This window comes from Vulpes vulpes, chromosome 12 (assembly GCF_048418805.1).
Source record: "Vulpes vulpes isolate BD-2025 chromosome 12, VulVul3, whole genome shotgun sequence".
In the NCBI taxonomy this organism is placed as follows: Eukaryota; Metazoa; Chordata; class Mammalia; order Carnivora; family Canidae; genus Vulpes; species Vulpes vulpes.
In genome coordinates this window covers 6,262,723-6,276,391 of record NC_132791.1, presented here as the reverse complement: position 1 = coordinate 6,276,391, position 13,669 = coordinate 6,262,723, and the positions used below count along the sequence as shown (strand labels likewise).

The following is a 13,669-nucleotide window of genomic DNA, read 5'->3' as shown; positions in this document are numbered from 1 at the left end:
TCACCGAGCAGGAGGGGATTTGCGGAGGCGTCCCCCAGCTGGGATGGCGAGGATGACTCAGCCCCCCGGGGGCCCTCGGAGGGGGACACTCCTTTTGGTCACGTGCCTTCTGACCTGCTGGTTAAGCGCCGTCTGGGCACAGAGCGAAGAGGATGGGGATACGGGCCGGGTCACGTTCACGCCTGAGCTGTGCGTGCGTGTGTGCTCCGGGCAGCCGGGAGGAGCGGGGAGCCCTTGGGCGTGAAGACCTGCTGGCCCTGGCGGGAGCGGGGGAGGCCGGGCCTACTTGTACAGCCCTTTATGCTTTGTAAGCTCGTTTGCCAGGGCGGCTTGGGGGGGAGCTGTGGCAGCCTGGGACGGAGAACGGGGCTCCCGGGGCTCCCGCGGCTGGGCCGGGCCCTCCCCAGGTGCAGGCCCCTCCCCAGGTGCAGGCCCGGTCGGCCCTAGACCCAGGGCCTGATGATTTCATGAATGGCCGCCAGGCTGGTCGGCTGGCCAGGGATGACAGGGAGTGCGGGTGGCCCAGCCGGAGGCCCTGTGGCCGGCGTGGGGCTGTGGCCAGCTCCCCTGGCTGCTGGGAAGCTGCTCTGTGGCTCAGGCCTAGGGACGGAGAGACTCGTGGTGGCTGCTCTGACCTTTCAGGCTACTGCCCCCGTGGAAGCAGATGGACCCTTCCCCCCAGACCACACTATGGCCAACTGCACGAGGTTTGCTAATGGAGCTATCTCCATCCCTGTGGCCAGCCAAGGTCGAGTGTGCCAACTTAGGAGCTCAGGTGGGAGCCCCCCAGTCAAGGGGCAGGTCCAGGAGAGGCCGCAGCCAGTGCCCTCTGGCCAGGTTCCCTTGAGGCTGCAGCCAGCTTCCTATGAGGCCGCGTTGGGATGAGAAGTATTCACAGGGACACAGGCACCGCGTGCTCTCTCCCCGGCCCTGGAAACACCCAGTGCTGGGCCCTGAGCACGCCTGTGTTCTTTCACCCCAGAGAAGGAGCACTGCCCCAGGACTGGTGTTGGAAACCTTGAATTTGAGCTCTACTCCCTGGCTGTGTGACCTTTGAACAAAACCGTTTTTTCTGGGCTTCTCATGTTTCTGAGAAAAGAAGGGATGTGAGGGCCTCTGTGAAGCCCCTTCTCCCCCTGTCCCCAGTTTTTTTTTTTAAGATTTTATTTATTTATTCATGAGAGACACAGAAAGAGAGAGAGGCAGAGACACAGGCAGAGGGAGAAGCAGGCTCCCCAAAGGGAACATGATATGGGACTTGATCCCAGGACCCTGGGATCATGACCTGAGCCAAAGGCAGATGCTCAACCACTGAGCCACCCAAGCATGTCTCTCCCCCCCACCCCCATCCCTCCCCTGGTCAGTCTTAATTGGTTTCGTCCTTACCAGTGAGGGCTGGATATTCAGTTCTCTGGACTGTAAGCTCTTTGAGGATGGGGCGAAGTTTCTTCTATTCCCCATGGTGTCCCCAGGTCCTGGCACATCATAGCTGCTCAAGAAATATTTGCTTAGTGGGTCACATTGGTGCTTGCTTGCAGATCTGTGCATGCTGTTACCTGGAGGCCCATCAGCTGCAGCCAAAACAGATTGGGCCTGGTCTTTCCAACATCCCAGGGGAGGAGGGTGTTGCCTTGAAATCACAGAGCGGGACCTTTCTTGTTCTCCAGAGGAACCTTCTCGGAGAGCCTGGCCCATTGAGTAGGCAATAGAAAAGATGATACAGGCTCTGGGTTCAAATCCCAGCTCTGCCTGGCCTAACTGGTGCCTTGAGTAACTCACTCCTGGGATCTAAGCTTCTGTTATCTCAGCTTGAAAATAGATATGGAGAAAGCTACTTCAGGGGATCCCTGGGTGGCTCAGTGGTTTAGCGCCTGCCTTTGGCCCAGGGCGTGATCCTGGAGTCCTGGGATCAAATCCCACATCAGGCTCCCTGCATGGAGCCTGCTTCTCCCTCTGCCTTTGTCTCAGCTTCTTTCTCTCTCTCTGGGTCTCTCGTGAATAAATAAAATCTTAAAAAAAGAGAGAGAGAAACCTACTTCATGACGGTGTGAGAAATAAATAAGTGAGATGTCTATGATGGTGTCACAAAAAAAAGATTTTTTTTTTTAATGAGTAGTCTTTATTGAAAGAGCAAATGGGAATCTACTAGAACCTTCCAGAATCTGGCCGCTTCTGGATTATTTTCTCAGTTTGGGGAAATTTCAAAGAGCAGGGGACTTTCTGCTGTGAGCAGCAAAGAAGGATGTGATTGGTGCAGAACTTGGAGTCTGGGACCCAAGACTCGTCCTTGGGTCTGGGACCAAAGGTTCTTGCTGAACGTCACCTATGTACTAGGAGTAATAGAACCTGTATCACTGGGTTGTTTTCAGGATCACTTGAGATGATATGTGCATAAAATATTTGGAACAGAACCTGGCATATTGGTAAATATTATTTTTTGTCATTGTTTTACTTTCTGTTTTCTGAAGATGTTTCGAAATACCTCTCCATTCTAATATTATTTAAAAAAATTCTTTCATATTTATTTAGTATTTTTCAGTGTTTTTCTTTCCTCCGTAGCCATTTAATCCATCTGGCATTTGTTTTTGTGTATTTTTCCAGGTGTCTGACTCTTATTTACAAACTTTATTTATTCCTTTTTGCCACATCTGATTTTATTTAATAAAACTTTACAGAGAGTTGAAACCCCCTGCCCCAGGCTCAGTGTCCTCCCTCTCCAAAGGTAGCAGCAGTCCAGAATTTGGTGTTTATGATTCGAAGACATGTTTTCTAATAATGCTATATGTGGATGAAACCACAACTGTCCCAAGGGATCTTGGAACTCACATTTTCCTTTTTAAAAACTTATTTTGACATAATTGCAGGCTTACAGAAAAGTTGTAAGAATAGTACAAAGAATTCCTATATCACTTTCACCCTGATTCCCCACATGATAACATTTTCCACATTCCCTTTCTCTTTTCCTGCCCCCAGCAACACTCTTCTTAGTTGTATAGAGAGACCTCGCTTTCTGTGTAATTCCTTTCCTAAACCATTTGAGACAAAATCGCAGGTATGCAATTCCTTTACTCCTAAATACTTCTGAATGTATTTCCTAAAAATAAGGACATTCATTTATATAACCATGGTGCAGTGGTCAGAATCAGGAGCTTCACACTGATGAATACTATTAGCACATCTACAAACCTTATTCCTGATTCATCATCTGTCCCAATAACATTCTTTATAAGAGAAAATCCAGTATCACTGGCTGCATTCACTTGTTCTTTCTTTTTAGTATCTGAATTAGTTCTTCAGTCTTTGTCTTTTATGACCTTGACTTTTTTTCCCTTTTTTTTTTGAGTGTAGACCAGTTATTTTATAGAATGACCCTCAGTTTGGGTCTGTCTGATGTTTCCTTATTACTGTGTTCAGGTTAAGTATATTTTGCAGGAATATGCAGAATTGATGCTCTGGCCTTCTCAGTGCCTCAGATCACAAGGCGCTGTTACTTATCGAATGGTCTGTGCTTTTCCCGCTGATGCAAAATGGCACATTTACAATTTTCTGAATTCTCAGATATACGTTGGGTCTGCCTCTGGACGCCTTATTGTTTTAAATTGACCAGTTTACTTAATTCTGTGCCATTTCCCCGGCTGTTTCAGTTACTAGACCTTCAAACTATAATAGGTTTGCTTCTTGGTGTTTTACGACTTGTGTTGCTCACGGGAATGGGATTCTCCCTTCCATTATATTTCCTGATTATTTTTGGTGTATAGGAAAGCCATTGATGTGAATATTTATTCTATATCTGGTTACTTGGCTCAGTTCTCTCTTGTTTTAATAGTTTTTCAGTTGATCCTCTTGGATTTTTTTATGTAGACCATCATATCTGCAAGAATAGCAGGTTTGTCTCTTCCTTTCCAGGAATTCTACTTGTTTCTCTTTTCTACATTGACTAGGGTCTCCAGAGTAATTTTGAGTGATATAGAGTGAATTGAGCATTCTTGATCATTCTAACTTTAATTGGGATAGCTCTAGCATTATATTAAGATTGAGGAGGGGTTTTGAGAGAGAACCCTTTACAGAGGCTTTAAAAAATTTGTAGTGAATTATATTAGTTTTTTCTTTTATCTGACGCTGCCCAGAAGATGTAGGTTGAGGTTTATTTTTAGAGTTGATTACTTTTGTAATTTAGTGCCATCTCTTATGTTAACATTTATGTAGGAATTTTGCATCTATCTTTATGTACGATTTATCCACAGTTTTCTATCTTTTAAATTAATACTTACCCAGTTTAATAGGACAATATGTTGGTTCTGTAGCAAGCATTGAAATGCTCCCTTCCCCCCAACAATTTAGAAAACATAGATGTAATCTCTTTATTGAGGATTTGGTATAGTTTGTCAGTAAAATTATTTGAATATTCCCAGTACCTTTATAATTCAAATTTCTTTCTCTGATTATTGATCTGTTCAGGTTTTCTATTTCCTCTTGAGTCAATTTTGAGTAATTTTTATTATTTAGAAACTGATCTGTATTCATTAAGAATAAACATAAAATATAAAATATATAAAGTATTCCTTTCTCCCTTCTTCCCTCTGTCCCGATCTCCTGATTCTGTAGTTACACTATTCTTATTTCATTATACTTTAAATTTATTTTTAATTTTCTTGGCTGGACACTTGGGTGTGGAGGGGTAGGGTTAGCTATTTTATTAGTATTTTCAAAGGACTTGCTCTTGCTTTTATTATCTGGTCTTTTGTTTTCTATTTCTTTAGCTTCTAATTATTTTTGCTCATCTACTTTTGGTTTATTTTGGTTTTTTTCTTCTTCCTTTCTTTTTTGAGTGACTGCTTTGGAAGGATCCCATGGGTTTTGCTATATAGTGCTCTCATTGTTCATTTTTTAAACAGTCTGCAGTTTGTTTTAATTTCTTAAAAAAAATACTACTCTAAATAACCTTTGGGTTACATTTCCAAGTGGTTAAACTTTTTGTGGCTCGTTCTGTTTAATTTTTAGTTTTATTGCTTCGTGGTCAGAGAATATGGCCTGTGTAATTTCTAATTTAAAAAAATTATTGAGGTTTTCTTTGTGGCCAACCACGTGATCAGTTTATAGTTGTTCCATGGATTTTTGAAAAGATGTGCATTATCTTATAACTACATATAAAAATATATCAAATTGGCTGATTGTGTTTTTTAAGTCCTTTGTTGCCCCCCTCCCCTTTTTTTTAATCCTCATGAGCTGTCCATTTTGGGGAAGTATGCTGCAATCTCCTGTTACAACCAATTGTTTTTTTCCATTTTTCTTTGTATTTTGAGCAGTTTTTACTCTGTGTATTTTATGGCTATGTGATAGGTCATTACTGCAAATCCTTTTGCTGGTTGAATTTTATATCCATTAAAACCTTTGTGTCCTTTGTAATTCTTTCTCTTTTCTTTTCTTGGAGTCTGTTGCCATTTCTGCCTTTTTTTTTTTTTTTTTTTTTTAAAGATTGTATCTATTTGAGAGAGTGTGTGCATAACTCGTGGGGAGGGGCAGACACAGGGAGAAGCTGACTCTCTGAGCCGGAAGCCTGGTGCAGGGCTCAATCCCAGGACTCTGAGATCATGACCTGAGCCTACAGCAGACACTTTACTGAGTCTCGCAGGCACCCTGCCATTTCTGCTTTTTATTGACATATGCCTGGTGTCATTTTGTGAATCCCTTGTTTTTTGAAAATGTTTCTCTTTTCAGGGCCATCTGGGTGGCTTAGTTGGTTAAGCTCAGGTCATGGTCTCAGGGTCTTGGGATCGAGCCCTGTGTCAGGCTCTGTGCTCAGTGTGGAGTCCGCTTGAGTGTCTCTCTTTCCCTCTCTCTCTGCTCCTCCCCTCTTTCAAATAAATAAATAAAATCTTTTTTAAAAAGGAAAAAACTTCGTTTTGAAACAATTTAAGACTTCATGAGGAGCAGAGTTATAGATCAATACAAAGAGCTCCTGTGTGTCCAGTGCCCTCCTTCCTCATTGGTAACATCTTACATCTTCTTCCCTTCTGTTTTTAGCCTTTCTGGGTCTTTCTGTTTCAGCCCCTGACCTACCCTGCATCCTGTCCCCCTTGCTTTCCCCCCCCATTTGTGATACCCTGGTTTTTAATGGGGGGTATTTATATACCACCTGTATTTATTGTGATTGCCTGTTTAAGTTTCAGCTTCTTTTATTTATTTGAGAGAGAGCACAAGCAGTGGGGAGGAGCAGAGGGGAGGAGAAGCAGACTTTCTGCTGAGCAGGGAGCCCTGTGTGGGACTTGAACCCAGGGCCTTGAGATTATGACTGGAGCTGAAGGCAGACACTTAACTGACTGAGCCACCCCGGAGCCCCAAAGTTTCAACTTCTTTATGCCACCTTATTTTGCTTTTGGTTTTCCGTCATGTTTTCTCCTTCTTATTGTTGGATTGCCAGAGTTTTCTTTAGTTACCCCTTTTCCTTATTTCTATTTTTTAATCCTTATTTTGGCTGCTTGCCCCCCCCCCTTTGATTTAGAAGTCATGACCTTATTTCTCATTTCTTATGCTCAAGTTTTTAACAAACATTTAAGCTTGGGCAGGAATTAATTAGTATCTGTAATTACCGTTGAACCCCTCCCCCGCCCCCATTCTTACCCCTCCTTCCCCAAATATTTGGCCCTTAAATGCACTTACATGTTTCTTATCCTCTCTCCATAAGCTGTTCTTGGTTGATATGATATGGAATTTTATTTCCAGCTTAAGAAAATACACATTGTATTTTTGGGTATTTCATAAGAGCCGCCTGAGCTTCACAGCTCTATGTTCTCTGTTTTGTTTTGTTTCTTTCTCTTCCTTTTTAAATTCTCTCTGAGGTCGTCTTTTTTGGATTCATTTTCCGTAATGTTTTCCAGGAAAGGTGATGGGGTGGCACAGAACGTTTGCATCTCGGAAGAGGACCTTGCTGTTCCTCACACCTGAATGATGGGTTGGTTTGCAGTTGGGTTCTAGGTCCAGAGCCTTTTTTCTGAGAGCCTTGTAGCTTCTGCATTTTTCTGGCCCTTGCAGATGAGCAGTGTAATGGCTAGACCGCCTCGTTGCTCTATCCATGCTTTTCCCCTTTGTGGAAGCATTTAGGGTTCCCCTTTGTTTCTTGGAGCTGGGAAATTGTGATCCGGGTGCATCTAAGGTGTCTTGTTTCATTTCTCCTCCTCAGCACTCAATCTTGTGCTCTGAAAACTCTAGCCTTTATTTCTGTTCTGTTCTTGGCTCCAGAGAGATGAGTGAATATTGGGTCAGTGTTTGGGGGTCCACTGAGGCCACAGAGACCAGATTGCTTGGGATGCGCGTGCAGCTGGATGGCTGGTCGACCTTCTCCAAGCCATCTGGAAGAGGCAGATGAGAACGGCTCCTACCACGTGGGGTGTCTGGGAGATGAAGTAGGCAGCTAGGAGAACATACCACAGTGTCTGGCTTGGAGTAAGTAGTTGGCGATGGGAGCTTCTCTGTCCATAACCCTTGGAGGAACAGAGATGAGGAAGGAGTGGGCTCTTGAGTGGACGAAGAGAGACAAGATAGGACCTTCTCTGAATCTCATTCTCCCTATTCAAGATGATGGGGATTGAGAAGTTTTTAGGTACAGGTGTCCCTCCCCCTTTTTAATTAATTAATTAATTAATTAATTAATTAATTTATGATTTTATTTATTCATGAGAGAGACAGAGAGAGGAGCAGAAACACACAGGCAGAGGGAGAAGCAGGCTCCCTTTGGGGGGACTGATGCAGGATTCAATCCGAGGACCCCGGGATCACACCCTGAACCAAAGGCAGATGCTCAAACACTGAGCCACCCAGGTGCCCCCACCCCCACCCCTCTTTTAAATTTCACACAGAGGAATGGCTTGGCAGGTCACTTCTCATTCCTGAATCTTAATTCTCTTCTCTTTTCTGTTGTATTTTGTCTTCCTGATTGACGTCACTTAGTTGATGACAGGATCCAGGGGCTCTTGCTAAAGAAGAGAATGGACTGCACACTTGCCCACCTGTGTTTGTATTGGTGGAGTACCTGAAGAGTTAGATGTCCTTGGGCATGATCTCCATGCCCTCTGAAGTCTCCTCTAACCGTACTCACCTGTGTATCCCTAGGTCTCGCACACAGTAGTTGCTCGGGAAAGGCTCCCAGGGTGGCTGGTGAATCAGTGCTCCGTTTTTCTGATGTGGAAAAATGATTGCTTCTCACCTCACTGGGCATGTCCCCTTGCATTTGCTGTTTTATAAAAGATTTTATTTGTGGCTGGATGATAGTCTGTTCTTTCAAGAAAACGGGAAGAACTGGTTTAGGACCATTGTGAAACTTCATTTTAATAGCAACAAGACAGGGCTCTGGCAACTTCAAAAAGGGCAATCAAGAAATTCTTGTTTGCTCAACAGAAAGAGCTATTTAGGGTGGTTACATGGGTTCAAAGTCACTCCAAATTCCATATAATTTTCAACTTCTAATGACTTTTTTGGCCTCTAAGGTAATTGGTGAAAGTGTAATTTATTTAGAGTGGTGTTCTAGGTCGGTTTCACCAGGTTTGATGACTGTCCCAGCCGTATCTGGAAACCTCACCAGAAGACATTCGGCTGGGGAGGAGACAAGGGGAGGGTGTGATTTCCAACATGTTTTATCTTCTCTTGGCACAGTTTGCGAAGCAAACATTCTTGAGCATCTTTCCTGCCTGGCGCTGATGGGACAGGAGAGCAAAGTGGTATATGATCCTTGCCCTCAAATGGCTTGGTGTCCAGTGGAGGAAGCAGGATGGGCACGAATTATTGAGTAGTGTATGGTAAGTGCAGACTCTGCACCCACCCTGGGAGAATGAGAAGGTTCAGGAGAGCCTGAGGCCAGAAGAACAGTGGCGGTTAAGGACCTAACTAACCATGGCTGTGAGAGGGAAGGGTGTTCTGGACACCAGTTACTGCACGTACAAAGGTTCCAAAGCATGTGTGTGATATGCTTAGCAGCTCAATTAGGGCGAGAATGCAGGTGCATCTGGTCAGGGTGTGGCACTACGTGCAGCAGGACTGGGAGCCCCTGTATTCCGTCTCTCGGGAGCTATTGCCACTCAGCTACAACTGGTTGTGGCCATATCTGAACATAGGCCCAGCGTAGCCAGATCGTCTGATTTTTGTTTTTTCCTTTTCCAGAGGAGTTTTATGTAAAATTTTCTAAATTTCAAATTATGGCAACTAATTGAAAAAAACTTTTTAAATGCTGTGAAACCCCTCCCAGAAAGCCATTCCAAGGCCACTAGTTTGTGAAACCTGTTTAGAGGATAAAGAGGGACCTAGTAGGCCCCCCTGACCCGACCTTGACTGTCCCATCCATTGCCAGTGTTGAGAAAGGGAGGTGGGCCCTGAATTCTCCAGAGTTCAGGTGACTCTGGAGAACCTTGATCTTCCCCTGACCTCACTTTATTATGACACAGGGAGTGGGAGTCAAAAGAATTTGGGGTTTTTAGGTTTTCTTCCTCTCCCCCTCACCCTTAACTAAGTTTGGATGGGGAATGTGACGTTGATAGTTGGGGCTGTTTTGCTTCTTAGAACTTTGGCCTCCTCTTGCCCCTGCTCCTACCCTACACGGTTCCCATCCCATATGGAAATCCTACCCTTTCCACCCTCATCTTCTGGTTTGTTGGAGAATGGAGCCAAGAACCAGAGAAATACGCTCTTGGGCTTAACCTAGCTACAGTGGTTGTGAATGCTTATCTTCCCTCCGAAGTAGAGGAATAAATATTTTATTTTAAATCCTTTGTTCTTGGTAGCCCAGGTGGCTCAGCGGTTTAGTGCCGCCTTCAGCCCAGGGTGTGACCCCGGGGTCCTGGGATCGAGTCCCACCTCGGGTTCCCTGCATTGAGCCTGCTTCTCTCCCTCTGCCTGTGTCTCTGCCTCTCACACTGTCTCTCTCTCTCTGTGTGTCTCTCATGAATAAATAAATATTTTTAAAAATCCTTTGTTCTTAAATATGTAACCCAGAGATGTCCAACAGAAGTAGAATGTAAGCTACCTATGTAACCTTAAATTTTCTAGTAGCAACATTAAAAAAAAAAAAAGGAAAAACAAACAGGGGAAATTAATGTGTTATCAAACCTGGAATTTCCAGTGTGTTATCATTTCGACATGTAGCCAGTATAAAAATTCCTGTTAATCCCTCATACTTCTTTAAAAAAATTTCGCATGAAGTGTTCAAAAATCGGTGTGTATTGTCCACGCACAGCGTATCTCACTTTGGATTAGCCACGTCTCATATGCTCAGCAGCCCTATGCGGCTGGTGGCAAGCGTATTGGACAGCGTAGATATATAACAGGTGCACGTGAGAAGGTGATATTGTACAGACAAAAGATATACAGGTCAGCTCTGACCCAATTATTTAAAAGGACACATTTGATCATGTATCTCCTTTGCTGGAGCCTTGCTCAGCGCTCCATTCTCCTGGGGATGGGTTGCACCGGCCTTACCATCTCTCCGATCCCACTTCGCACCCTCCCTGCTTCCCTCCACCCCAGCAGACTGGCCTTCTTTTCCTTCCTCAGACATGCCACACACCCTCTAGCCTGTGAGCGCTCACACATCCTGTTCCCATTGCCTGGATTGTGCTCCCTCCCTCTACCTTCCCCCTCCCCCTCATTTTGCCTAGCTCACACCAAGCTACTTTTTCAGTTAAATATCCGTTGTTCAGGGAGGTCTTTCCTGACCCCCAGGCTCACAACTCCAGGCTAGGTTGTATTTCCCTGCTGGATGCTGTCAGGAGCGGGAGAGAAGAGCAGGGTCTCTCTCCTTAGCACCTAGCACAATTACAATTACCTGGTTACCAGTGAGATACTGTTTCACCATTCTCTACCTCCTCAGGTTGCGTGCCCCAAGAATGCACGGACCAGAGTGCTTTGTTTGCTTGATTTATGCACAGCAGCTCCTAGAATGGCTGCAGAATATAGATGATCAATAAATAAGAGATGAATGGTACAGGCTGAGATTGAGTCTTGTAGAGTCACCATCCCCCGCCTCCCCCAGAGGACCTAGACCCTTAACAGTGAGGTCAGGGGGTCAGCCCTGTGGCCTGTACTAGATCCCCTGCTTTCTTACTGGCAGAATCAGCCACTCTCTGTCTCTCTCTTGACTGGCTTTAGGTTGGCTGTAAATTATATTTTTGGTGGCTGTTAATAAAAATATAGGGCTGGGGGAAAAAAAAAAGACTTCTCCTAATAGAATTTTATTAAATGGCACTAGTTTAAAAATGTCTCGTAAAAAGTTAATTAATTTGGGATTTGGGGATGAAAGGCGTGATATAAATGTCAGTTATTATTATTACAATTTCAGCCTCACGCTTATGCTCTTGATCCAGCCCCTGATCTGGAGTTTCTCCTACACCCAGGGACTGGCAGCGCCGCTGAAATGTTAGAGGCAAATTTGAGCTTTGGGGGTCCTTCAGGGACAGAGGGGACTTTGCCAAAGTTAGGCCGTCCTGTCATTTCATCTAGAATAATGCAGGGCCTGAGAGCTCGCACCACTGACTCAGGGCCAGGTGCAGTTCAGAGCAAGATGGTCCAGGCGCCCCGAGAAGCTCCAGGCCACAGCAGCCAGGAACGTCAAGGTCACGTGCTTAGCCCAAGCCCGGTCACAGAATGGTTGAGCTGTCAGGGCTCTGAGAGATTCCCACTTTCATTTACGGAGAAGGAAACTGAGTTTGAAGAGGGGTGGTGGCTTGCCTAACCCAAGGTCACATAGCAGGTTAATTAAATTTATGGAGCAAAAGGCAGCGAAAGCAATTAGTGAAGTAGGGGAAACCTTCTAAAAAAAAAAAAGATTCAGGCAATTTATAGGTGACAAGTCTAGAAACTGTTTTCCAAGGAAACAGGGAGTCCTGGGATTTCATGTGAGTTCACAGATGCAGACAGCCCTTCGCTCCTTCAAGATGCCCCACCTTCATTCCCCTGACTGCAGACGCGGTACCTACAGGGAGGGCCTGCAGACCTGACCCGGTGTGTAATTACTTAAGCAGGGTGGGGGCAGGCTGGGATGTTAATCGTCGTCAGGGCCCCTCACATCTCTACCGATTACAGGCCAAGGAGTGAGGATAAGTGAGCTTCATCCCTCCTCTCTGGAGTGGGTGTGAATATACCCGTGGCAGGGGTGTGGTGGGGGCAAGTGGGTGGAGTATGTGCTTATGTGCTGTATCAGTGGGCAGTGTGCAGGCTGGGGGTCTCACACCCTTACAGTCACCTGTATTCGCAGAACCAAAGGGGAGCCTGGTGGTGGGTTATCCAGGGGACCTTCCTGGGCTCCTGTCTGCACGCCAGGCTTTATGGCCAAGAGCCGCTTGTTTCCCCCACTTCAGCCCTGCCTCCTCCTGCCTGGCTGTGGTTCTCCGGTCTTTGTTTTGTGCTGAGGATTTCCTTGGTGGCGTCCCTCCTCTGTCCTTCCAAGTGGAGGCCTGCTGTTTTCTACACCTCTCTTCCTCAGAGCATGTGGATGGAGTGCCCGCTTCAGAGGTGGGGCTCAGGGCAGCTCTGTGGTAGGAAGGGAGGGAGGAGCAAGCTCATGCCCATTTGGCTCTCCCGACAAAGAATCTGCCCTGGGGCCTTTTAGGGAATCCTTCTCCGCTGTTGGTCACTGGTTGGTCGGGATCCTCCAGGGAATTTGGGAATCCGAGCTGGGTTTGAATCTGGGTCCTCCGCTTGAACAAGAAGCTCCATCTGGACAGTTGAGGTATAGCACACCTACCCCACAGCATTACTGTAAGGATTAAAAGAGGTGATGTGTGTAAGATACTGTACCAGCTGCTGAGCATCCTGGTGGTACACGTGATTATACTGTACTCACGGTATCTGTGTGACTTCCCTGTGACATCACCTAGGGCCTCCTAGATAGCAAGTTCCTTTGACGTATCCGTCAAGTCCAGCACAGGGCTTGTTGCATAGACTCCTAGAACCTTCCAATTCCCATGGCCACTTGCCAAACTGAATTGAGATTTCTGACTTATGTTCCCAAGCTCAGGGTCAGGCCCTCGGGAGACCTGGTTTGGGCCTTCCATATCCCCCTGGCTGCTCTCTCTGGCCGGAACCAGCCTTGATGTGGAGGCTCCCGAGCAGGTACGAGGTCTCCCGGCCTTTTAGAACGTGGAAACAGCCAGTGATTGTCTCCTTTAGGGAAAAAAAAAAGTGCCACGGCTCTATTTTTATGTTTTATTATAAATACACTTTTACTCCCCCCTACTCCCTCCCAAGAAACCCACAGCTGCCTCAGACTTTTGAAGGCCTTTAAATTGAAGGCCTCGAGGAATGTGGGGGAGAAGGGCGAGGCCAGGAAGTCCCCTTAGTTGCCATCTTGTTGCTCTTGACAAAGAGCATCAGAATGGCAGCTTGTTTTCCCCTCAGTCGATGGCAGAGCCAAGCAGATTGTGTGGAAGGAGATGCTGTGGGCCTCCAGGAACAGAGGAGCCTCCCCCCGCCCCTCATCTTTATTGGATTTCAATGAGTCTTTCTGCTCTGGGTCATATGTGCAGTGCAGCCTCATAAATGGCGCAGTGGAATTTTCGTTCCCTTTGTACTGAGGGCCTCAAGCACACTCCATGGCCATTGTCAACCCTGAATGGGGAAAATGCAGAAAACTGGGTAGAACTCATTTCTCCCAGGCAGCCCTGAGATGTGGAGTATGACAGTTTGC

At 45.9% G+C, this 13,669-nt stretch overlaps 1 protein-coding gene across 32 annotated transcripts in view; it reads left to right on the top strand.

The window, feature by feature from the left end:
- ZNF618 (zinc finger protein 618) overlaps window positions 1-13,669 on the top strand; it is a 179,072-nt gene that overhangs the window by 63,362 nt on the left and 102,041 nt on the right. Inside the window, exon 1 of one of the 32 annotated variants that reach the window (XM_072727587.1) lies at window positions 8,771-8,792. The exons of the other annotated variants lie outside the window; for them this stretch is intronic. Within the exon in view, the coding sequence (XP_072583688.1) occupies window positions 8,790-8,792 (3 nt within the window). The 5' untranslated portion in view covers window positions 8,771-8,789. Of the gene's footprint in view, window positions 1-8,770; window positions 8,793-13,669 lie in introns of those variants that run through there. 32 annotated transcript variants of the gene reach the window in all.